The following is a 26,064-nucleotide window of genomic DNA, read 5'->3' as shown; positions in this document are numbered from 1 at the left end:
AAAATATAAATTGCAATGCAGCGTGTTGGTATGTGATAAATAATCCATATGGTGTCCAATTAGTGCAAAGAGGGAAGTACAATATTATTGATGATATTTATTGATAAAATGATGAATTACAAAAATGTACACTCAATGTACTGTGTGTATGAAAGTGTTGACATAGTTCTATTGCATGATGAAAGTTGCACAATTCTGAAAAGTAAAATAATGAAATATAAATGTGCTACTCATGCAGTCACGTCTGAACAATGAGTATAAATTGAGAGGTAGAAATATGGAACATAAACTGTGTGCAGTATGTATGGCCATGTACATAATATTAATAATAATAATATTAATGTATAACATTCTTGCACAGTGCCCAGAAGTATTTATCTGTCACGCAATGGAGAGCGGTTACATAAGTGACAGGTGAATGGGATAAAAAAGGAAGTAACTTTCTACCCTCACCTAGTGGACACTTGACTCTACTGCATTTTGATATGAATTCTGTGTACACTTTTCCTTGTCTCTTATGTCTCTCTCCCTCTTCATCAGAACATGCCAGGACATAACAATGACCTCCAACAGCACAGACTCTTCTGGTCTCTTCCTGTTTTCCAACACCTTCCCAGCAGCAGGAGCAGCAGTCGGATTGTCCCCGCGATCCAATTCTTTCCATCAAGCAGGGACAGGACCATGGTTGTTTTTTCACGTGACCACCCCGGGTGCCAATGCCTCTCCCGCGAATTCCCTTTCAAACTCCAGCCAACCGCAAGGTGGCAACGGGACGTCGGCCCCGGATCCCTTGGGCGGGCACACTGTGTGGCAGGTGGTCCTCATTGTCCTGTTGACGGGAACGCTCTCACTGGTCACCGTCATTGGGAACATCCTGGTGGTGGTGTCCTTCAAGGTCAATCGCCAACTAAAGACGGTCAACAACTACTTCCTGCTGAGCTTGGCCGTGGCTGACCTCATCATCGGGGTCATCTCCATGAACCTCTACACAGCCTATCTTGTGATGGATTACTGGGCCTTGGGGAACTGGGCCTGCGACCTGTGGCTGGCGATTGACTATGTGGCTAGTAACGCTTCAGTTATGAACCTGCTGGTCATCAGCTTCGACCGCTACTTTTCAGTAACCAGGCCTCTGACCTACCGGGCTAAACGGACAACAAAGCGAGCCGGGATCATGATCGGCTTGGCGTGGTTTGTTTCTCTGGTTCTTTGGGCTCCGGCTATCCTTCTGTGGCAGTACTTTGAGGGTCAAAGGACAGTGCCTCCGAATAAGTGCTACATTCAGTTCCTCCAGCAGCCCATTATAACCTTCTGCACAGCCATGGCGGCTTTCTACCTGCCCGTAACCATCATGAGCGTGCTCTACTGGCGGATTTACAAGGAGACTGAAAACCGCTCCAAAGAGTTAGCCGGACTGCAGGGTTCAGGGGCCCGTGGCGGCGGTGGGATTGGAGCAGCAAGAAACGGCAACGGCGGGGTGGACAGAGCCCGTTTTGTGCGTCAAACTGGCAGTTCCAGAAGTTGCAACAGCTACGAGCTGACCAGGTTGTCCCAAAGGAAGAGCGCGTGTCGGGAGTTGGTCAGCCGCCTGCACTGCTGGCCGGGGGTTCGACCGTGGAGGCCTGGCAGTCTCCGGCAAGGAGAGAGGGATCCAGACCAAAGCAGCAGCGACAGCTGGAACAACAACGATAACGCAGTCTCACTGGACCAGTCGGGCTCGTCGGATGACGAAGACTGCGGGGGGAGAGACAGCCACACAATTTTCTCGATCGTTCTCAGCCTACCCGGCATAAAGGCGGCTGTCAACTCCCAGCTGACTTCCTGCGAGGACCTGGATGACGCTTCAGAACAGGACCCGCTAAGGGGGGCGGAATACAACAGAGAGCGCCTGGCCGCAGTCGCTACAAACACCAGCGCGGCCACCAGTCCCGATGGGACCAATAACACTGAGAACAGCTACCACCAACGCTTCTGTTCGCGCAAGATCCAGTCCTTGCCGACCATCCAGGCTACCTCAAACTCGGGTTCTCTGGATGACGCCGCGGCCGCCGCCCCCGACTCGACCGCCACCAGCACGTCCACCAAATCGCCCTCCGTTCCCATGTCCTTCAAAGAGGCAGCTCTCGCCAAGCGTTTTGCCAGCCGAGCTCGGACTCAGATTTCCAAGAGGAAGCGAATGTCCTTAGTGAAAGAGAAGAAGGCGGCTCAAACTCTCAGCGCCATTCTCTTTGCGTTCATCATCACGTGGACGCCGTACAACATCATGGTCCTGATCAATGCCTTCTCCAACGCGTCCATTCCAAACACCCTGTGGGCCGTGGGCTACTGGCTATGCTACGTCAACAGCACCGTCAACCCCATGTGCTACGCCCTGTGCAACAAGACGTTCCGTACCACCTTTAAGATGATACTGCTGTGCCGCTGGGACCAGAAAAAACGGAGGAAGCTGCAGTTCCAGCAGAGGCAGTCTGTGGTCTTCCACAGGAGGATTCCCAGAGAGTCCACGTAAGGGACAGGCGAGCGGGTTGATGACGGAATGGAAAATAAGAAGCGCCCACGGGCTTCTTTGGGGAGTTTGTCCAAAGCACTTGCACCATAGCAATCATTTGCAGTGGTTTCGATGTATGTACTCGTGCACATGTGCATGCAAGAAGGGCTGTGGGATCCAGAAAGGCAAGACGAGTATCTGGTCTTGAAGACCTCTATACCATTTCATGCGGGGTTTATCTTTGAGGAAACCGAGCGGGATGTGCTAGAAAAGGGCTTTAAAAACAGAACGTCTTTTGTTATGGGCTGGAGTATTAAAGTGCAATTGACTCAAGGGTAAAAGGAAAAGCTTTGTCACACGGTTAGGGCTTGTCGGTTCTTATCGTTTTCTCTTTGTCTTTAGCTAGATTTGTCACGTGCAGACCCGAGTGCTTTTGCCTTTGTAAACAAACGGAAATTTGCATCTGTAATTTGTCACCAAAAGCCAAGACATACTCTGTGTTGTGTTAACTGGGCCTCAACTTTTTGACCGGCATGTTTATTTTCTTTTTTTTCTTTTTTTTGTATCAGATCTTCTGTGCTTTGCCTTCCTACCTAGATATAACTTGTGTTTGATGGGATATAAAATATTCTTCAATGGTGTCCAACAGAGCTTTTATTTTTGTGCTCCTCATCTTGAACTTTTGAGCCAGTGTGAAAATGACTCTTCTTCTATGAGTATTCCGTGTGGCACCACAGTCAGTGAACCGCTGTTGTGTTCAATGTGATTGTTGTGCTTTTTTGAAACAACGGCGGCGACGGGTACATCCGGTTGTGTTCATGTACTTGACGTCATTGTGATGATGATAATTCTGATGATGATATTCTGTTGGTGTACTTTTTCCTGCTTTCACTCACACGAAGATGTCGATTTTCTCGGACACGGCCTTCTATCATTTTTCTACTGTAATGCTTTTGTCAGTATGCAGTGTAGATTTTTATTTGCTTAGCTGTGGAGCTAGGGCAGCCTCTAGTGGCGAGTGGAGGACATAACATGCTCACTGACAATTTTGCTTGTCTGTAGTGCAGTTTCATCCACAACCCCAGTCGACCTTTTGAAGACAAAATTTGATTTAGATTTTTTTTTTTTTTTTTTTTTTAAAGGGAAACTTTTAATCAGATTGTGTTTCTGTAACTGATTCAAATTGACCACAGCAACTTGATGGTACCATGTATACTGTTTCTATAATATATATTTTATTTATGGATAATAGATTTTAATCCACAATATCAGAAAGTCTTGAAATCTTTTGGGTTGACTGTATAAAATGTGGACAAAATGATTATTTTAAACTATTGCGTACCCTTTGGTGGCCACTTGTGGAATAGGCCATAAATAGCACACCATGTCATAAATGAATGCTCGAGGGGACACTGACAATTACAGACAATATCCCTAACATTTGTCGAGCCAGCCATCCATTTTCTAAATAGCATTGAGGCACCTAAATGAATTAGCGATTTGTATCAGAACTCGGTTTTGACTTGAACGAATGGGAGCACTTGAAAAAGTACCGTCCTTGAATCATATTGCTCACCATCTGTCAAGATACGTATCAATGGATGATTATTTTTGAAAAAGAAAGCAGACTTTGTGTTGAAACAAAAATAATCAAATATTTGCAAACATCTACTTTTACTTTGGAAAACAATTATCAACATTTTTGCATAATTTCTGACATATTCCGGATCAAACCAGGAATTGAAGCAGAATTTGAAATAATGTGGTGTAGTGTTTTTTAATGAACGGATGGAAATTTAGGCTTTTTTTTAAAAATCCGATTAATCAATTAATCGACAAAATAATTGAGAATTTAATCGGTTCTAAAAATATTTGTTAGTTGCATAATCTATAATCTGTACACAAACTAATGAATAGGTGTGAATGGTTGTTTGTCTTTATTTGTCCTGAGATCAATTGATGACCAATCCAACTCTTGCCCCAAGTCAGCTGGGAGAATGCAAACTGGTGGATAGATGGATTTGTTAGCATAAAAAGGGAATGTGACATCATGATTGACAGCTGCTGTTGTTGTATCCATCTCTATGTCCAGTGTATACTTGCAGCACCCTAAAGTGTCACGATGAATATTGTACAAAGGCGTTGACAGACAGCTGCCAATCTACTTTTATGTACTGTATACAAACACAAAAAAAGTTGTTCTTTCAACACTCTGTATTTGATATGCATCCAACACAAAGACTTTTTCCATCGGTGGGGAATGTCTGTTCTCAAATATTGGGAATGTAAACATGATGAACGCAAATGTCTTTTTGTTACGTTTCCAGTATGCCAATCATACTCATCTTTTAAGTCAATAAACGGTTCAAATGTTTTTTGTCACAAATTAGTATTGTGTTATTTCCAGCAGTTATTTTGTTTCTACTGGGGCTTCACTCACCTTGACCTGTCACTAGGCAACGTAATGCCACGGTCATATTAGGTGCGTGGTGCGCTGGCTCCCTCTAGTGGTATGTGAAGAATTACTGACTTAGATGCTCAAACCGTGCACATAGTTTAAACTTAAAAAAAAAAATCCAGTACAAGCCCTTTATACTGTATTTAACTTATAAATACAATACCTTTGTACTTAATCTTTTAGAGTTTTGTCTTAAAATATTTATATGTGTAATGTGTTTTTATTTAACTTATGTATGTGCAATCAATTGCACTAAAACAAGCTATAGTTATGGTGTAGTGGTACACACGCCTGAGTTGTGTGCAAGCAGCGTGGGATCGGTTCCCGCTCAGTGACGGTGTCTGTCCTGCGACTGGCTGGTGACCAGTTCAGGGTGTAGTCCGCCTTTCGCCCATTGTCAACCGGGATAGGCTCCAGCACCTCACTGCGACCCTGTACAGTATAAGCGGTTTGGAAGATATAGTTATTTTAATTACATTTAAGCGTAGTGTAAAAAAAAAAAAAATAAAATAAAAAAAAAAATATATATATATATATATATATATATATATATATATATATGTATTTTATATATATATTATATATATTTTATATATATATTATATATATTTATATATATATATGTATTTTATATATGTATATATTTTATATATATATACATACACATATATTTTATATATATATATATATATATATATATTTAATTTATTTTTTTGAAAGGGAAGGGAGCTACAGATATATTTTTTTGCAGGGGGGCATTTTTGTTTGGTTGTGATTTTTCTAATGCAAAATATGTGCCTTGGCTCAATAGTGATTGGGAGACACTGGCCTAAGGCACTCACAGCTGATTGGATAATGCCTTGGTCAGGGTCACCTGTGTCTTGATTAATGGGCCGGCCTCAAAAGAGGCCACAGGATGAGTGCCACTCATCATTCTTCTCTCTTCCATGTGTTATTCTTCTTTCTCCACAATGTGACATAACACTCCACCAAACTTGAACCAGTCTGGCACGATTTCTCCCGCTAGTGTAGCATTGTCATAGCCAAGTCTGCCGATAAAGGTACTGCTGGCTGTGGTGGTGGTTTTGGTGGTGGGGGGGGGAGGTTACTAATGGGAGATGGCCAAGCAAAGCAGACATGTGATGAAGCAAAAAGCAACTTCATGTGACCCGCGGCTGAGGAGAGGCTTGTAGAAGAGGACAGACACCCGCTTGTGTTGTTTTCTTCAGTCAGTCTGCCAGCGCTGCACTCAGGCAAGTTGACTCTCCTTTCTCTCTTCTCATTTCATAATGTTGAATATTTAACATGCTCTTTTTTTTAAAGAGACTTATAATTGATAGAAGGTGAGCGCATGTTTAGGGGAGGTGCTCAGGAGGAAGCTTCAATGCATGGGTTTAAACACTTGAATCTTGACTTTGACAGAGTTGTCCACAGTGGGCAATATATAACATTTTAGCTGTAAATGTTGTGCTTTGACAGCTTCTCTGCACGCTTGAATCATATTTAAAATCACATAAAGAGAGAGTACATCTGGATCACAGTAGAGTTGGCCAGTGCTGCTTTTTATGCACCACACCCAAAGGCGAAAAAAAAAAAAAACACACACACAAAAAGCTTCATAGTGCATTTTAGAAAATTGGACTTTGTAATCAAAGTCATGGATTTAACATTTGGCTTCTGTATTAACGCAAAACGGTACCAAGAGTATTTTTGAAAACAAGAATGTGTCAATTAAAATCACAGTTATGTACTTACAGGCCTCTCTATGTACCTGTCAGCTGACATCAAAATTCAGTTAACTATTTACCATTTGCTTCCGTTTGTCTTACATGAGCCTTATGGCTACAAAAAAAAATGCAATCTTACTTTTGCTATATGAACAGAAAAAAAGACTTTTTTTTTTCATCATCCTTCATTAAAGTGTGAAGCGAGCTTAAGCTTAACGAATACAGTAGGCAAGCCATCTTTATTTATACAGCACATTTCGGACACAAGGCAACTCAATGTGCTTCACACAAGCAAAGACAACACCTACACACAACAGTTAACAACATTTAGAAGCAAAGCAGAGGAAAAATAAGTAACTTACAAAAAATAGTAGAAAGTAGTTATATTGTATGTTCTCATATACACAACAACAATAATAATTTGAATTTATTTAAATGCCTTTCAGGGTACTTGAGGATGCTTAGTCTGGGAGTAGAATTGTATGCAAAAATTGAAATTGATTATGTTGGATCAACTCAATATTTTGTCTTGAACATAATCAATACCATACTTACTTTTATATTTCTAATCATATGGCTGCTACCTATTCCTTTTTGCACGTTTTCCTTTTACTAGTGTTTGATCAGTATCTGGTGTAAATGCATTTTTTTTTTTTTTTAACTTTAGAATGTGATCACTTAGTTTGTTGAAACTGTCACGCCCGGTGCTGCTTTGTTGCATCTCTTCTTCACAGGGTGTAGCGCCGCCTTCATATAACACAGATAGTCTTTCATGTCACATTACAGTAGTCATATACATTTTGTATCATCCTGTTATTGTTCTCAGGTTGCCTTTTTTTTTTTCCTTCACTTTTAGCTGTGCTCTTTTCTCTCCGTCTGACCGCTTTCAATCCAAATTCTTATTCTATCAGTTTCGGTAATGGTGGTTAATATGGGCATTTTGAGAAACGATAAACTACAAGCCAACAATAAAACCATTTGTAGCCATGACTTCAAACTCCAGTCACGTAACATTCGAAATGAATTTATTGCAAGAGGCCTCCCAATCCAACGAATCAGCTAAACTTGTGTTTCCTCCCTTAGCATCAGCCAAACTCGCCGGTCCTCCCCCGAGGGCGACGCCGCGGTGGCCGCGATGCAGACGATTCAGACCGTGGAGACCCACGTGCCCTTTGTCAAAGAGAGTTTCTTCACCAGCACCTTCAAAGACAAGCGGAAGAGCAGCGGCAGCGGCGCGCTACGCCGACAACAGACGCAAGCGCCGTACGTTCCCGGCCTTCCTGAGCACCTTTACGCTTTACCCTCTGAGCAGCGGCGCTTTCGCTCCAACAGCAGCCCGTTATGCAACAGATCTGAATGGAGGGGAGCAGATGGGGAGAGAAAGGAGGGGCAAAGGGAGGGGAAGGATCAGAGCGCCAGAGAAGCCCTGACCGGGAGGGGGGGCGAGCGAGGAATGAGCGTCGGTGGCGGCGTGCCCGCGGCTGTCACCGCCAGTCTCCGCCTCCTCTCGTCATCATCGGCGGCAGCATCCTCGCAGCTGCCTCTGAGTACGCTGCGCAAGCAGGCGGGATTTGGCGCGGGAGCCCGCGACGACCCCCGGACGCATGCCGGCTCTCGACCCCAGCAGCACGGCCTCTTAGCCAGGGGGGTCCGACTGCTCCGCAGCATGGGCAACCAGGAGGCCAAGCAGAAGAAAAGAGGGAACGGCGCAGGAGGCAAGGATGCCTCGTGCGAGGCTGGCGAGAGGGAAGCGGAGAAGAAATCCAAAAAGTCCAACAAGACCGGCAGAGGGGAACAAAATGAGAAAAAGAAATCCAAGTCGGATTCCAAGCTGTCGGTGTTCTCCGGGATGAAGATCAGGAGGACGTCCAAGGCCAGGGGATTGTCCAAGGATGACTTGCTGGCGGATGAAAGGTCGCTAAAAGCGGGTCTTAAACCCGCAACGGAGGCCAGCCTCTCTGCCGATGAGATGGGAATGCTGTCGGATTTTGAGGGCGATCTAAGCCGCTTGACGGCGGGCAGCCAGCATTCCGTCACGGATGAATCGTGCCACAATGTCGGCTCGGGATCCGACGTGGACATCTACAGTTTCCACTCGGCTGCGGCCGGCGGCGAGGATCTTCTGTCGGACATCCAGCGAGCCGCGAGGGTCCAGCGCGAAGGCTCGGCCGAGAAGCTTCGATCCCTTCAAGCTTCGAGCTTGGACGACGACGTCTCTTCCCATCGGGACTACAAATCCAAGAACGAAAGCGCGCTCATACCTCGAGATCTTTCCATGCCCGGGTCGCTGAGTGAGAGTGGACCGTCCTCTGCGCCGGACACTGAAAGGAGCAGTGGAAGCCTTTTCCCAAAGACCAATAGCACCTACAGCTTCCCGGACACTTTAACCACCACAACTTCCTCTTATGAGAGTGCTGAGGATGACCTGGAGAGCTCGGACCCGCGCCGCACTCAAGAAAACTGGCCCGCTCAAGGCAAATTACCGGGTGTGATCGAAAATGTAGTTGCAGGGCCCGCCGTAGCTCACAAGAGCGCAAGCAGCATGGACTTGTCTTTGGAGCGAGGGGATGAAGACCACAATACCGCACGTGACTTCCTGTCCCTGAGGAAGAATAGCAGTCTATCAATCAGCCTGCTGACTAGCGAGAGCCCCACCAGACCGATTTCCGCCAGCTCCCCGTCCAGTGTCAAACTCTACCCCCCTGTGCACCCCTCCTACGTGAAGACCACCACCAGGCAACTCAGCTCCCCGATCGGCTCGCCGCTCACCAGCCCCTGCGTGCCCAGGAGAATAGACTCGGGTGAAGCCGAAGACGCCCAGGGAGTCAGGGGGCGCAAGCAGAGGTCCAGCTCCATCGCGGGGCCCCTGGGCTCATCGGCGGACTGGTGCGGAGAGCCGGACGGCGGAGACGGAGCTGTCTTTTTGGAACAGGAGCAACCCGAGAAGGGAGCTACAGGTGGCACTTACTGGACGCTGGGGTCCAGGAGAGCCCAGTATGGGCACTCCAGGTCTTCCAGGGGGGCAGCTTCCTACCTGGACATCTTCTCCGGTGAGTCGTGATCAAGTGTGTGTAGTTTGTGATTCTCTGCTGGCTACAAGATCAAGTTCCAGCTGGAGCTTTGGGGGGGGGGGGCTCACTTTCAATGATATCGAGAGGTATAGAAATAACCACAAATATCAACTGATTAATTTTGTGTTTGTGGAATATGAGTTTAGCAGCAAAATCCACCCCTTTTTAGCCATCTCCGGGGGCGGCCATTTTGTCATTTCTGTCGACTGAAAATGACATCACAAATGCTCAGGGCTCAGGTAACGACCAATCACAGCTCACCTGTTTTCTAAAGCTGAGCCGTGATTGGTCGTTACGTGACCCCGGGGGTAGTTGTGATGTCATTTTCAGTCGACAGAAGTGACAAAATGGCCGCCCCCAGAGATGGCTAAAAACGGGCGGATTAACTCTTATTCCACAAACGCAATACTTATCAGAATGCCTTGTTTCAACGAGTGGGCTTGCATAGAACATATTCTTGAAAAAAATACATTTGGGTTGACTTCCTCCGTAACAACATTATTAGAAAATGTTACATTCAAAAGCCAAATAGTTTTTGATCATATTGAAATGGTACAGTTGTGTTGACTTGAAGTTGCGGAGTAATGCAGGAGTATGCAGCAGAAAAACTGAAAGCGGTTTTACCAAGTTCAGTCTCAGTCTAGGCAACTTCGATCGGTAAACCTGAAAGTGTTGAGTAGTAAGCACACGGCCAGTTTATGAAATCACTGAGGTACAGTAGGCGCCTTTCAAGACTTGGTCAAAGAAGTATGAATGAAGAAGTGCTCGGAGGCGTGTCCCACAGGAAGTAGAGCAAAAAGCCAAAAAGACATCTGCCAAAGTGCCCCTAAGAAAACTAGATTAAAAAAATAGATCTAATGAAAAGAAACATCAGGTTTTGGTTTAACATGTAATCTCTTTAGACTAAGTAGGATATTGTACAAAAAAAAAAAAGGATGTCCCTGTATAGAGACATGGGAAATGAAAAACTCATAAACAGGACAAATGAAATATGATTTCAGACATTTGTGATGCTTAAATTTGATGTGCTTTGCGAGTACTAACGAGCGAATGTGGTTCACTCATTTTCAATGAAGTGGGTTGTGTCTGCGATTTGCATTGAGTGCACCATCTCGATTTTTCAATTTGAAATATTAAAATGCGGATATGTTAAATGTTCTATGTTAAAAAAAAATAATTTCACACAAAAAAAGAACAAATAGCACATTACAAATGTTGGAAATTGTATGTTAAAAATGTAATTTCTTGAAAACATGATTTTAAGGTTTTTTTTCTGGTTAATTTAAATTATTTACATAATTTCAAATTACATTTCATTTGATTATGTAGTTCTTATTCATCCTTAATCCTCACCGCTTTATTGTGTCCAAAAAGAAAAAAAAACAAATGCATAATTGTGGGTTACACTTTGACCTTTAGATCTGCACTGGAAAAAAAAGCTGTGCAACATTTACCTGTATGCAATTTTTTTTCGTTAAAGGGTTGCACAAAATAAAATCATCTGAATCCAGAAAGATTTTTTTAAGCAGACCATATATCTACTTTAAAAATGTGGGGGTTTTTTTCTTTTTAGTGTGTGCTGCTGTGCTGGTTTTTCGTCATTTGTTTACCAGGTAGCTTAATCTGCATTTGACAAAAGGTTATTTTGGAACTGTTAAAAAAAAAAAAAAAAGACTACCCTAATTGCACTGTGAATTCAATTCTAAAGCCCCCCAAAAAATCCCGTCCTGGAAATGATCATTGCAAGAAAATCCGAGTTGTGATTAGACGTGAAGGCCAAGTAAAACAGTCGAGTGTGTGTCGTGATGAGGCCTGTCTATTAAAACAATGCTTCCTTGTCCCCTTCTAACGTATTAGATGAGCTCAGCTGCTCTCCGCTGTGTGTGCCCCACAACAGTTGACAACATGGCGACACGCACATTTACCCACAATGCATCATTGCCGACGCTAAGCCAAAGTGACAGTTTATCTGCGTGGTAAATATGAGTCATGACGTGACGTCATTTCACATTTCATCAGACTGAACCCAACAAAGAGGTGCATTATTATAACAAACTAGCCACATTTGCGGCATTTAACGGTAGCAAATCCCGAGAACTCCGACAGTGTGCGTGCGCTGATTTGTCTTGCCATGCACTCTGTCTGCACTGCATGTGATGCTGCGGAATTTGTGGAGCTTTCCAGGTCACAAGTAGCCCTGAGGAGGGAAGACGTCTAAGGGGGAGCCGAGCCAAAACTATTTGCAACAGCCAGCCACGAGGAAAAATTGATATTATTCTGTTTGATTTATTGAACTCCTTTCCTCCTGGGGCTGGAATATAGTTGTAGACTTAGGTTGAATTATTGCAAGAGTATCCTGTGTGCAATTGTCCCCAAAAGTCTCTTTTAAATAACACTTGCACAATTTAATGAGAGACAGTTCAGGAGCTATATCATAAATTCGGCCTTTAAAAACTTAGTAAAGCTCGGTTTTGATGGATGCTGTCAGTTTATACTGAAGTGTGTTGTGTTTTATGTGGTCTACCCTGTTAAGCTACACCTGAGGAAAAAACCCAAAACATTAAAAGTCCCTCTCACTATGATGCAGTTCTACCAATATTGAAAGTTGAATTAGTTAAATTAGCCAGCTGTCACCATTTAAAATGTCTCTGATTAACACTGTAAAAATTTCCACAGTTGTGTAGAAAGGGGTGAGGTGGCCATCGGGAATTTCAGGAAGATATATAAATTTTCCAGAGCGGCCGGTCTATTTCCGGCCCGGTCCTGGCCGATCCAGCTAAAACAAAGCATTTTGGGAAAAAAAAGAAAACTAAATCATCTTGGAATTTCTGTATAACGTTTGGTCTGTTTGTGTAATATAGCCTATTGACACAAAAATGATCACTTTTTTTTTCATTTTTTTTTTCACATCTCCATCAGGTGGAGCTGCACCATTAACACATCCCATCAAGTGTCAGGTGTATGCATGCAAGTGTTTAATTATCACATCCCAAACACTCGCGTCTATTTTAAACAGTCTGCTTTAATCAATTCATCATACGAGTCTACGTTCTGTGTCTGAAACACAACATTCTTCCCATCCCGGAAAGTGGTGTCACTAATAGAAGTATGTCTTCAGGCCGCACTCTGCTGGACAGGCTGTGTATGAACCAGGAGGAGGGCTCTTCAGAGGAGCAGGCCAAGGAAATGTGTCAGCGAATGTTGACTCAGGGCCTGCTGCACCCCTTCAGCGACAACGGAGGGGACCGCCACGGTGACGCCAAGCCCATTTTTAACGTAAGCCCACACGCCACAAATGGGACTGCTAATTACAATGCAAAAAATTAGGAAAAGTGGAGGCTCATTGCACAATACCATCACACTCATCTATCCAGACAGCGATTGTTTTCTTGTCCTCATTAAGGTCATGGGTAGAGGCAGCAAATATACTCACACTGTATTTAGTAGAAGTATGGACTTGAGTTTTTTTTTTTTAAAATATCGGTTTTGATAACTTGGCACACCAAAACAAATTTCCAGTTTCATTTATTATTGACTTACATAGTGCTTGTACAGAGAAGAAGAAAAAAATCAGTTCACGTCGCATGTTTATTTATTTATTTTTTAAACCAAGAGCTAGCAAACTTTTATATTTCAAACAATGTATTTCAAAATAGCCTATTTTTTATAAAGTAAGAATTAAAAAGTACAGTTCACATCTGTTTTCAGATGTAAGGCGTAGCCTAAAGGTAAAAAGTCATCAGAAAAAGAAAAACAACAGAAAAGTACCTGAAAAATATGGTTAACCCGAGAATTTTCCTACTAAAACTATTAAGATTTGAATGTCAATGTAGCTTTACTTCACTCATACTTCCCCTCTCGACTGATGAAAGTCGCGTGCCACTTATGGACAAGCATGGACACTACAGTATTCTCAAACATTGTCATTCCTAATGGCATGCGATTGTGAAAGTGCATAGCTTTGATAAATAATAAAAAAAAAAAATTTTTAAAACGCTGCGCTGGTTCAACAAAACAGCAGTGTTAGTAATGCGAAGCTACCATTAGTTTGTGAAGAAGCTAAAGTTAGCTATGCTTGCTACCTTGCTAGCATATTGTGTTCGTAATAGTATACCGTAAGTATAACAAATGGTTTGAAATTTTTATTTTGGTATGTCAATGAAAACTCTCAAACAGAGGTGATAAACAAGTACAAATGTTGCCAATTAAGTGAATTCTCTTAGCTAGGTCTTTTCACTTGGCTTCTCTTTGCTAGTTCTATGAGTAGCAGTTAGCAAATGAGATATGGGCTTTTCCCCCCCCCCCTCTCCCAGTGGTTGATATTCCGACACTTCTGTGCTGCCTAGAATTGTCATAATTACAAGTTTATGCTCGAAAACGAACCAAAAATACTGCAAATCCCGTCATCCGCACCCTTTACTCTTGTACATATTATCGAGCAGTATATCAGCAAGTTGCAGATATTGTTGTCAATGTAAAATGTCTCTATACTATCTTGCTCTTGGCGATGTTGCGTATCTACAGTATATTTAAAGCTCCTGTTTAGTTTTTAGTCTGAAGTGGTTCCTTGACTTTTCAATGTCATCTCTTCCAGCGATGCAAGCATCTTGTTAAGGCAAGGCATTCTTTTGATACAAAAGGCCATCCTGAAACACACTCATCCATGTTCATGGCCTTTCCGCGCATGACTGGATTAAAACGTCTCCGACACCCACTCACACGGTCACAATCAGCGATGCTCGCGTAGACCATCTGCTGACCATGTTATGTAACCGCTTCATGTGCCTCATATCCACCTCAGCCAGCCTGCTCTTCCCAGGCAAAGTGTGAAGTTTGGACCAGCACAGTCTTTCATTATTCAATTAACCAGCTTTGCCAGAAATAACTTTGGAGGGGGCGGTGGGTTTGGGTTGTGCATTCACTTTTTCTCTCTTATTAAACTCATACTGTGCACACTAGAGATAGAGACGGAGGTTACCGTTTTAGCATCATGTGATGGTGATAAAAGGAAGAAAAATGAAACATTTAATTGCGTTTAGGGGACACGAAGCATAAATGGCTGAAATTAATTAGCTTCAGGGAGACATTCGACATGAGCTGTGCTTTTTTGTTAAAAATAATTTAAGCACATGGTGTTAATTGAAATAAAAATCATTGCTTCTCATTTACTCCTTATATATGCCTCAAAAGAAACCAATTTAATTTCATGGTGCTTTTATGTTATTTAGGTGTGTCCTCAATTTTTCGAATTGGCCAAAGCAAATGGGTTTGGGCCTAATTTAATCAAAAAAATATACAGTTATATACAACATACAACATACACAGTTGTTAGATTAGTTAGTTGTTAGCTCCAAGTTAGGAAGGAGCTCCAGCTCACCTGATAGCAACGTTAATGAGGACAAGTGCTTACAGAAAATGAATGGATGCATGGAGAGGGGAAAATTGTAGTTTGGTTCGCTGACGAATTATCAACACATGACCATTTGCCGTTATGTTTTACCTGCATGCAGGGTGAGCAGCTGTACACCTGGGCCACTGTCGGGCTGCCGGTGTCCTCACACCTATGGGAGCTCTACGGTGGTAAAACACCGACCAGAGTGCAGAGTTCCAGATTACCTTTGAAGGCCAAGTCAGCAGTGCCATCTCACCCTCAGGTTGGTAGCATCCATACTGTATAATGAATACAATGTCAAAATCCAAAAGCTGCCACCAGAGGGCAGGCTTGCCTCATTTGACCAAGCACAAGGGAGCCCTTGTTTAGTACAAGAACTAATAAATAGGAGGATGGCTGAACATTCTCTTTTCATTGAACTATGTGACCACAACTTGCAAATGTCTTGCGGTAGTAGTGGTCCACCCTGCCCCCTCGCCTGAGTTGAGGCCCAACGAGACTCACTGTCTCTGGGGTCAAATCTCTCGCTATCCCACTCATCCACTCTGGAGCCAGGAGGTCTGATGGAGTCTAGACATTGGAGACTTTGTTGACCAGTTGGCTCTTTTTTTATTGGGGTTTTGGGATTGATATGTAAGATGTAGTATGCAGTAAATGTGAAGAACCAAATTTGGATGTGTTATTCTTTGTCATGTGCTTACTGTGTGAAAAGGGTGAATTCAGTTTGAATTATTGAATTCCTTTTCAAATGTTTCAAATATCGAGAGATTATTAAAATTGAAAGAGTCCACATAAAGGATGCCAGGAAGCCGGATGGTATCTTGTCATTTTTGTGACAGGTGAACATCAGGTGTGCCACAGAAAATTATCCAGTTTCACTTAATTGTTCAAAAAATCATTACCCGTAGTTACAGCAGGTACAGCAAATAAATGCTTTTCCAGTTGCTTGCAAATATCATTAATCGTTGTACTGACCTGTTGCCATTCATCCAACAGAACACAGCTACCCTGACTTAGGAGTGGCACAATTACGATTTTTTTTTTTTTTTTTTTTTTTTTTTTGCAATTTGCTGTTTGGGCGATTTTTACGTTCAACTAAACAGACCAAGATTTCACACGAAGTCAATTTGTTAGTATATTGAACACAAGGTCCTTATTTCAGTATACAGTACAGTACTTACTGTACTTTTTATATATATTTTTTTTTTTGGGGGGGGGGGGGGGGGTTGGGGATGTGCCGTGAGATTTTTCTAATGTAAAATATGTGCCTTGACTCAATTAAGGCAAACATTGGTCTGATGTATGTGTTAAGCACTGTATATTTTTCTTGGTAATGGTTTCTTGTGCTTTTTGTGCTGACAGACAGACCCCAGCACGTTGAAGTCAGCTCAGTCTTCCTCCGAGGATGAAGGTGGCGTCATATCCCAGCTGGAGAAGACCATCCTCGACCTTCGCATGAAGATGGCCGCGTTGCAGAGTCAGCAGGTTTCCTCGACAATTGCCAACGGCGGTGATGGCAGGAGCCAGGAGGCGTTTGTCCAAACCTCGCCGCTGGGAGATGGTCTTAAGTTAGATGTGACCACCGGCCTCCCCAAACCTGAGGGCGGCTTTGTCTGCACATGCCAACAGAAGCAGCAGAACAAGACTATCCCACCTCCTCCTCCCCCACCTCCTCCTCCACCTTTACCTGGACTTGGATCTTGTCCCCCTCCTCCACCACCTTTACCTGGTCTTGGATCCTGTCCCCCGCCTCCTCCACCACCCCCACCCGGTTTTGGAGCTCCACCCCCACCTCCTCCTCCCCCAGGTATGGGCCCCCCCGCCGCCACCACCCCCACCTCCCGGAATGGGCCCCCCTCCTCCACCACCGCCCCCAGGCCTCGGCCCCCCACCGCCACCACCGCCGGGTCCTGGGTTCTCCAAGATGGTCCAGGAAGCCGCCCCAGCCAAGGCTGTGATTGAACCCCCCAAGCCCATGAAGCCTCTCTACTGGACGCGCATTCAGCTGCATGCCAAGAAGTAAGAACATGAAGACAGATAGGCATCGCTGGCACTGAGCTATTCTCCACGTAGGAGAGAGGAAACTTGTCCACTTAAGATAAAGATCCGCCGCATACTGTGAAGCGATAGGGATGCTAAACCTTGCGGAAAATGGATGTGATGCAGTCCAGGCACTGTGACCGCAAATGAATTGTCATGCAACACATTTTGGGCCCTAAATAAAGTTAGGAACTTTATAGCAAGATCTAGAAATAGGCTGCCTAATTCCCCCCCAAATCCCAATTCATAAATCAGCATGGTTAACTAGTGGTTAGCATGTCTGCCTCACAGTTGTGAGGTTCGGGCTAGGATTAGGCCTTCCTACAGATTTGTACCAAAAAATGGAGTGAATTCTTTCTTGGTCCTCGTGCCATTCAAAAATTTGTATAGGCCAACACTGAAAAGGTTTAGTGATGACTTTTGCACAGTATCTCGTTGTATGGCATTGTATGCTTTCGCTGAACATCATTTCTGTCTTTCTGCAGGCAGAGCGGTTCATTAGTGTGGGAGAAAATTCAAGAACCAACGGTGGACTTTGAAGAATTTGTGGATCTCTTTTCCAAAAGTGCCGTCACAGAAAAGAAAAAGCCCATTTCTGACACAATCAGCAAATCCAAAGCCAAGCAGGTATGATTGTTTAAAAATTCAATGTCAATATGTACTTGGATGCTTATGATTGGGGATACCTCAGGGCTCTTTCCTCGTCCCACTGAGGAGTGCTTACAGGCAAGCAGTTATGCGGCGTGAGCTCTGGCTCCCGTCAGACTCCCGGCTGACCATATCATGGCAGCCGGCCAGTATTTCGCGTGCGGCGAAAAGAAACTTTGCGGTGGCGATGACTCCTCATTGAGAGCAGGGGGAGGGAAAAAAAAGTGAGGTTTGGGGGGGATCGAAGCCTGGGAGCCGTATTTCATGATGTGGTTCCTCCCATTGTGCTTGCTGTGTGATTCACTTTTCTGCGCCAGAGCGTCTCTCTTTGCCAGCATGCTTCATGCTACGCCATCAATCAGCCAGCGAAGAAATGTTTGATCTGCAATTCAAACATGTTCTTGTCAGGATTTGTATGTTTAATGTATTTAACAGCTAAATTATGTGTTTCAATCGTGAATAGCACAAATAATATTGTTCCGGGGAAGTGCTTTTCCCATCCGCCAGGAATCATCTGACAAGTTTGCGAAGAGGAAATGTGGTTTTCAGGAATGAAAATGATTTCATGGGAGTGGGTGACTTCCAACCGATATGTGAACATCTCCCAAAAACTTTCCGTTGAAGTGAAAGTTGGACATTTCCTTGAACATCTCAAAAAAAAGAAAGACCAATCGACTTCTTTTCGGGTGCCATCTCATATCAAAAGCTTTGAATTCTTTTTGTATCCGCCCTCTGTTCTTTTTCATTTAAATGTATCAAGGAGTTCTGAGAACAGTTAAGTGGACTTTAAATCACTTTAATCTTCAGTTCATCACTCTCTGTGAACATAGTGATGCAGCCAAACATTTGCAACCATGGGGCTCAAAGTGTTGTACTCTCTTTTCTTTTATTTGAACATTTAGAAGCAGATTGTGTCTGAGTGTAATTGTACCATCTAAAACTCTTGGCTTTCATAGGCACAATGCTTTTAGCCGTTATGCATAAAATCACTGACCATTGATTCTCCGGCTATTTTTTTAATTTTTTTATTCATGTAGCAGACAACAAAGGACATTTTCTTTTGCAGTAAGCATTGCTTTACCTTTGAGATGCATGATCCAGAATTTCCTGTTTGCCAGTATACCCTCCCTTCTTGGAAAGTTAGTGACCACATAACCAAGTAACTCTTCTCTGGTGTCCGTTCCACTGTTAGCAAAGGCAAATGACAAATTAGGAGAGGCAAATGACAAAATTAGGAGAGACAAATTGATGGATGTGGTTGGCTTGACCCCAGTGGTTGTGGCAGCATGGCGCTGCTTTTGGATGTTCTTAAACACAACAATGCAAATTAAAAAAAAAAAAAAGAATTGGGCCGAAGCCAATTTCTTTTGTAATGATCCAACCGGAATAATTATAACTTTTCCTTGCGATTATGTTTGTTTAATTATAAAATTCAAAAAATGGACAGTCATTTCAAATTTATATTGGGGGGGGAAAAGATTTCATAAGAGCAAAAGCAACAATTTGACCACCTCTGAACCAATTTCACAATGAGATACATTTATTTTCATTGGGCTCAGAAATATGCAAATATGTGAATGATGTTTTGGGCAAGAATTATCTTGAGTGAGATGGTAGGCCAACGCGCTGTAAAATATACTATTGATGCATTTGCGACATCCCCTGATTTCAACCCTATTGAGAACCTAATCATCTTCAAACGGACGATTAATGATGGAGGAGGGCAGCTCTGGAAGGCAGTTTTTGTATCTTCAAATAAAATAGAGGCAGAAACTAGAGAGAATTGATGCTAATTTTGTTAGCATCCTATGGTGTTTCATATTGAATGTTAGCATTAAGCTAGCAAACATTTGTACGACAAAGCAATGTGGTGGGCTAAATATACATGTGTAAACTTACCTCGTGTGTTTAGTTTTACTGTGAACTTCAACTTCAGGTGTCAATAAACAAGCGCAGTTGGTATCTTTTAAAGAATTGTTAGCTATCTGCCAAATTGCACACACTGTGCTCATGGACAACAGCATAGGTGTTAATGTTACGAGAAAAGTAGATGTATTTTTACCATTAAAAAAAACCAACCTAACAGTCTATGATTGAATGTTTGTTTATTCAGGCAGTATCATTTTTCTTTTCTCTTCAGTGTGACCTTGCTGCATCTTTCTCTTGGTTCGCTACAATACTAATAACATGATATTAGAAATGTTTTCTTTTCTACCAGCCGTAGACATTGTTCGTCACGACTGGGAGATGACTGATGGAGATGGCAGTGGCGGTAAAGTAAATTGAGACATCGTAAATCAACGAGACAGCATTATAATTTCATATAAATGTTTGTGGTTAGTAGGCTTGTGTTGCACTCCCACACAAGGAAAATGTCAAAGGGGTGGGAATGATCCTGTCTTTTGTAACATGTCAATTATTAAATGCTTTCACAGTTCTTTTTTTTTTTTTTTGCTGTTTCTCTCACATGGTTTTTGTCTTTTTTGTTGTTGTTGTCCTTGTCTTGTCCACATTGCTAGGTAGTGAAACTTTTGAGCAACAAGCGTTCTCAGGCCGTCGGTATCCTGATGTCCAGCATCCATCTTGACATGAAGGACATCCAGAATGGTGAGTGATGTTGCATCTTGTAATGGTTATCATGAGGAAATGGGAAGTTATGGAGGTATTGAAAATCCCAAAAGAAGAATTGGTTGAATCTTGGTGGAAGGATCCGTTTGGTCTCGGGTCATGCTAAAGTTGCATCAAAATCTCATTATAACTGAACTTTTTGTTTAATTTGCCTTCCAAAAATCATGCGATTTCCAGATGGAGAGTTAATTATTTGGTAATTTCATACCGGATGGTCACACTCATACCAAAGCGTTAAGGAATCTTCAAGTTATGCTGGTATCTGCTTGTTGAAATCTTTTCAGCATTTCTGATCCAACTAGTCAGATAGGTTTGTGTTTACGTTCGGTGAGCATATAATCTGCTTCCTCTTTTACTTGAACGACATCATTTTCTTGACCTAATTTGGCCCTGGCTCCTGGCCAGCATATGTTCACTCTTCTTCTTTAATGAAGCACAGTCCTGGTATTGGAAGCGCTCTTTAGCAATGTCTGCCATCTTGTGGCAACCCCTGTATTTACAACTACCAGAATCAGTTAACATTTTTATCTTCAAAGCATCCCTGCCTCCATCCTCCCACCATTTTGCGCTTTTCTTTTGGTTTCAGCCCCTCTAATAACCGTACGGCTGTGTTTTCCTCCGACTTGTCACCATGTTGTCGAGCCGCCTTTTGTCAAAGTGTTGTCACTCGGGAGATGATGATGAGAACGGACTGTCTTCCTGTTTTAGTTTGTCTCTGATTGCTCCGCCGTCGTCACTCATCGACATGTCTAAACACTTGCTCTCGTCAACGGAGCCTCGCTTTGCGCGACGCTTTCATCAAAATGGATTAAATCAAAATCCATGGAAAAAAAAAAAAAAAAAATCATAGATACCTGAGATTTTGAGGTGCGTTGTTGCCCTCGAAGCATTTCCACTGTTTTTAATTCGGGTTTGAACGTGAGCACATCCATCAGGGATCGGTGCTGGAGGGCATGCGAGGGCCACGCTCATCAGCACTGTCGTTCATCTCGAATGTTAGGACAACTTTTACCGTAGTGCACCATTAGCGCTGATTGGAAACGTCGGTATATCATGAGAACAAGATGAGAGAAAAGATACAAGAGCTTTGGTGAAGTTAGACAAACCCCAACAGTGAGCCTGATGTAGCAACTAACTTGATAACGGCCAGACTATGAGAACTGCTTCTCACTTTTGAAGAAATCTGCATACTTAAACTGTAATAAAATATTGAACCGGATGGACAGATGGAAATTGTGCCACTGAACCAGTGCGCTCTGAACTTGGGTCAAAATACCGAATATCGGCACCGATTATCGGCCAAGCCGATTATCGGTGCTGATATTCGGTATTTTGACGAATATCGGTATCGGCCTTTTTTGAAAATCTGATGGCAGATAATAAATCCATTTAAAACTGTGTTAACGTCAAGGAACCATTCATGTACATTTTCAGTTAACTTTATAAGAGATAAATGTATTATAATATCAACATTTTGCAAATCTGAAAAACATTTTCAATAAACATACGTTTAAACAAAGTTAAGAGTTGTAAATTTTGGGGGGATTTTGACGCCAAAATCGAATCCAAATATCGGTTATCAGCCTCCTTGACCACTAATCATCGGTATCGGCCCTGAAAAAAACATATCGGTCTATCTCTACCGTGCAATCGTCCTTAGCTTCTATGGATGCTTGAATGGAATGGTAGGTGGCTATGCTGATTGCATAAATTGATGATTAATTAATTATAGATGAGAGGGAGAGAGACTCCTCCTGCCATGTCAAAAAAAAAAAAAAAAAAAAAAAAAGGCACAGTGTCTTTCTTGTGCCCAAGCCCAACCTACTGATAATGTCGTAGTTGGATGTATGCCATTGTCTTTGGTGAAAATGCCGCATAATAAGAAAATGTTCTCTGGATGTAATCGAAGGGGGATTTTACACAGATCTTCATGAGATGGGGAAATGAACCCTAGTTCCCATGCTTAAGTAACAGTCACTTTTGATGCCGTGAATCATGTGTTTTATTTGCCGATGATAAAGACGGCGCCGGCTGTTATGGTTTCAACATCTCCAAAAGAAAACCACTTCTGATTCACACGTTCTGATGCTCCCTTGTGTACGTCGGCGCTGTTGCTCAGTGACCAGTCAACACATGGCTGTTGTTGTTTGTTATTTCGTGTCCACCCGGCCAGTGACGCGCGGTCCGACGTGCCAGATTTCAACGAGCCGGTCGATCCGTGTTGCAATCTTTTAAAACGTGCCTTCATCAAAAACAGCCTGCCAGATTCTGATTCCGTTTGAATGAAAACCAAATGGTTTGCGGAGAAGCAATCGACGATCCCGGGCAACGAAGGGACTTATTTGTGAGTGACAAGGAGAGCTACGATTTCGGAAATTCCTCCGACTCTTAAGGAGAACGAGATGGCAGAGACATTCTGGATCCAAAAGCATTTACACTTCTGCTGACTTCACTTGTGCTGGCAGCTTATTCCATTTGCGTGCGGCATAACAGCGATTTGCTGCTTCACCATGTTTGCTTTAAACTCTGGGCTCCACTAATTGACCCGAGTCTGTCAGGCCAGAGGAGGAAACAAAGCCCGTATGCAGAGTTGTCTACACTGGCTGAAATAAGGATCACCGACGGCTTCCAAAATATGTTAAAAATGTCTGATCCACCTCCGGATTGTGGAAATTTTTAGCCGCTTTGAACATTGGTGTCACTGCTTTGGCGTGTTCCGCCTCTTGCTTGAACTGATAACGAAGTGCAGTGCAGTTTCACACCCAAATCACGAGACAAAGTCTCGAGTTATCAACCTCAATTACACCTTCTTCCATTTACACTCCTGACACCTTGCGCAAGAAAACAAGGTGACATGATGAAATCCTGAACAACACAAGTGTTCTGGTGTTGAGTGTTTCGCCGTGCAATTATGCACACATAGCGACAACACATCAGCCTCAACGCCGCAGACCCCGGGGCTGTGTTTGTCTTTAAACATTTACTTTCAAAGGATTAATGCTTGCGGGCGCCTGGGTCCTCGCGCCGAGACAAAAAGGCGACGGCAGGAATTCAAACGCGCGAGTTCAAACACACGTCAGAGTCGCACTGACACATTTCTAAGACCTCTGTATTTATGTTGTACTTTGCGGTGCCGTTCGCCAGCTATCGCGACGAGAGCTGATAAATTTCAAAAGTGGCCTCATGCGACGCGGAGGGGAATGCGAGGCGCGTTTCCGCACAGCTTCAAACCGCAGCCGAGCTCTCAGCTATCATAAAGGGGCTATAGTATAAAAATGGACTTTTTATTGCTTGTATACAAATACTTTATAGTCTCCGGAGTGCCTTTCCAGGCATCAAGTGTGAAATTACACAACCAAATAAATCTTTTGTCTGCCTACTTTTAAAAAAGTGAGCCATTCCCAAATTCCACCCTACTGTTACATTCAAGTTTTTAAAATTTGACATAACCAGTTTCGATCAGTTAGATTGGGTGAAGATCCAGAGCCAGTTTCAACCTTATGGTAAAGTTTGCCGGCTTTGGGCAGGCGTTCATGAATAGCTTTTGCTGCTAAGCAACGCAGTGAAAGCTCAGCTATTCTTTTTAAATAATTTTTTTATATTGTAGTTTTATAATTGCCTACAGGTACCACAAAATGGCATTAAAGCACTACTTTTGTCTAAATGGAACTCCTCAACTTCAAAATTGTAAAGTGGCACCAAGATGCCACAATTTCGCTGCAACTTTTGTTTAAATCTTCAACATAGTTTCTTGGCACTAAGATTAGCATCTTGTCTTGTATGGTGGTAAAGCACAACTTTTGTCTAAATGGAGTGTCTTAACCCTCTTCAACATACTGTAGTTCCTGTGATAGGACGGTGGCAAAGCACTACATTTATGCCAACAAAGCTCCTCAACTCACTTCAACATAGCTCCTAGTCACTAAGATGCCACAAGATGGTGACAAACCACTACTTTTGTCTTAATGAACCTCCTCAACTCGCATCGACATAGTTCCATAGAAACAAGATGTTTACACCAGTTTCTTGGCACTAAAATGCGACAAGATGGTGATAAAGCACTACTTTTGTCTAAATAGAGTGCCTTAACTCACCTCAACATAGTGTAGTTCCTTGGCACCAAGATGCAGTAAGATGGTGGCAAAGCACTACATTTGTGCCAAGGAAGCCCCTCAGCTCACTTCGACATAGTTCCTTGCCGCAAGGCAGCAGATCACCAGTTTTGTCTGAACACGAATGCCACCTTGCACGGCCCCATGTTGCCATGGTAACAAAATATGTACATGCCATGGGCCTAGCAGTAAATGATCAGGATGAAGGCGAGCTTACTCTTCACAATCGTTGCTGTCTATACTCGATTGGTTGTCAGTTAATAATTCAATTTTGACACCTCTACATAATATGGCCACTACTGTTTAATTTTATAATGACAACTTTTAAGACTTATTTGTGCTCTGTAGCTTAAAATAAAAGTCCTGCCCTTGCCTGGTTTTAATGTCCTCTCCTTCCTCCCTCAGCCGTCCTCAATATGGACAACACTGTCGTGGATCTGGAGACCCTACAAGCACTTTATGAGAATGTGAGTATCAAAACCATCGGGCGGCGTCACAGTCGCTCTGAAATTGTTGCATGTTGTTTTTATCCTGAACGGAAAGACGAGCGAGTCTCGCACAGACGGCGGTTTGTGTCATCAATCTCGAGCCGTAAACATTTCGGCACTTTCCCGCCCGTGCAAAAATACATAAACACACAAAGTTGAGCAACAAAAGCCGCACACCAACACAGCTAAGCCGTTTTTTCCCCTTCTTCTATTTGTTTCGCTTTTATTTTGAAAACTGTCGCCTGCGGCAAACAGAAAGATGTGCTTGCACATTTCGCACCATCCACATAAATAAACTGGCTGTTATTTTATGACAGAAGTGAACCTAAGAAGGATTTGGCGAGATGTGATTCATCGCACTTCGAAGCAGACGAGCGTCAGCTGTTAGAATTGCGTTGTTTTTTTTTCTACAACCACAATTCACACAATGGCTTGTCCTTCAAACGCAAAAAGCTCAACTTTTGCAGGAAAAGAAAAAAAAAATTCAATTAGGCTGTTTTGTTTCCAGAATCAAGATGCATGGTTTTCCACTCGACGCCACTCTACTGTGAAAAGATTTTTCACTTCAGATGTGGAGTTTCCTGCCTCCCTGCTAAGGGTTGAACTAAAGGACATGGGCATTAGGCACCAAAGCAAAGCGACTAGCCACAAACCGTGTGATGTTAGGAGTGGGCCTGAATAGGGGAGCGATGATTTAACACGGTAAATGTGTTTTTGTCACGCTGGATCTGATCAACTCCTGCTCTGGGAGGGCGCTCCCCTTCCTCCTTCTGCTCCTCTTCCTCCTCCTCCGTCAAAGTGTTTGACAAGGACACTTGCAAGCGCATTGTGCCTTCATAATATTTGCATGCATGCCTATCATCGGCATGTTTCAACGCTCCGACAATAAAAGCGCAATAAAACCGCTTTCGAGCCCACACAATAAATAGCGGCGTCTAAAAATGAGCATGTGTTCCAGTTTGAAGATGTGGTGAAAACCCTCTCGGTTCCATAAAACTCCTGCTACTTATTC

The 26,064-nt window shown here is 43.1% G+C and overlaps 2 protein-coding genes across 5 annotated transcripts in view; both read left to right on the top strand.

The window, feature by feature from the left end:
• chrm3a (cholinergic receptor, muscarinic 3a) overlaps window positions 1–4,862 on the top strand; it is an 86,747-nt gene extending 81,885 nt beyond the window's left edge. For all 4 annotated transcript variants that reach the window (XM_086045875.1, XM_086045876.1, XM_086045874.1 and 1 more), the window contains one exon: window positions 541–4,862. In XM_086045875.1, the coding sequence (XP_085902001.1) occupies window positions 560–2,509 (1,950 nt within the window). In that variant the 5' untranslated portion in view covers window positions 541–559 and the 3' untranslated portion in view covers window positions 2,510–4,862. The remainder of the gene's footprint in view (window positions 1–540) is intronic.
• Window positions 4,863–7,771: 2,909 nt separating this feature from the next.
• fmn2a (formin 2a) overlaps window positions 7,772–26,064 on the top strand; it is a 38,169-nt gene continuing 19,876 nt past the window's right edge. The window contains 8 exon segments of the mRNA XM_086045278.1: window positions 7,772–9,723; window positions 12,863–13,020; window positions 15,255–15,398; window positions 16,499–16,954; window positions 16,956–17,155; window positions 17,662–17,803; window positions 20,344–20,431; window positions 24,970–25,031. Of these exon segments, the coding sequence (XP_085901404.1) occupies window positions 7,809–9,723; window positions 12,863–13,020; window positions 15,255–15,398; window positions 16,499–16,954; window positions 16,956–17,155; window positions 17,662–17,803; window positions 20,344–20,431; window positions 24,970–25,031 (3,165 nt within the window). The 5' untranslated portion in view covers window positions 7,772–7,808.

The sequence above is a fragment of the Filicampus tigris genome, chromosome 11 (assembly GCF_054856515.1).
Source record: "Filicampus tigris isolate MCC_2025a chromosome 11, RoL_Ftig_1.0, whole genome shotgun sequence".
Classification (NCBI taxonomy): domain Eukaryota; kingdom Metazoa; phylum Chordata; class Actinopteri; order Syngnathiformes; family Syngnathidae; genus Filicampus; species Filicampus tigris.
This window is presented reverse-complemented; position numbering and strand designations above follow the sequence as displayed.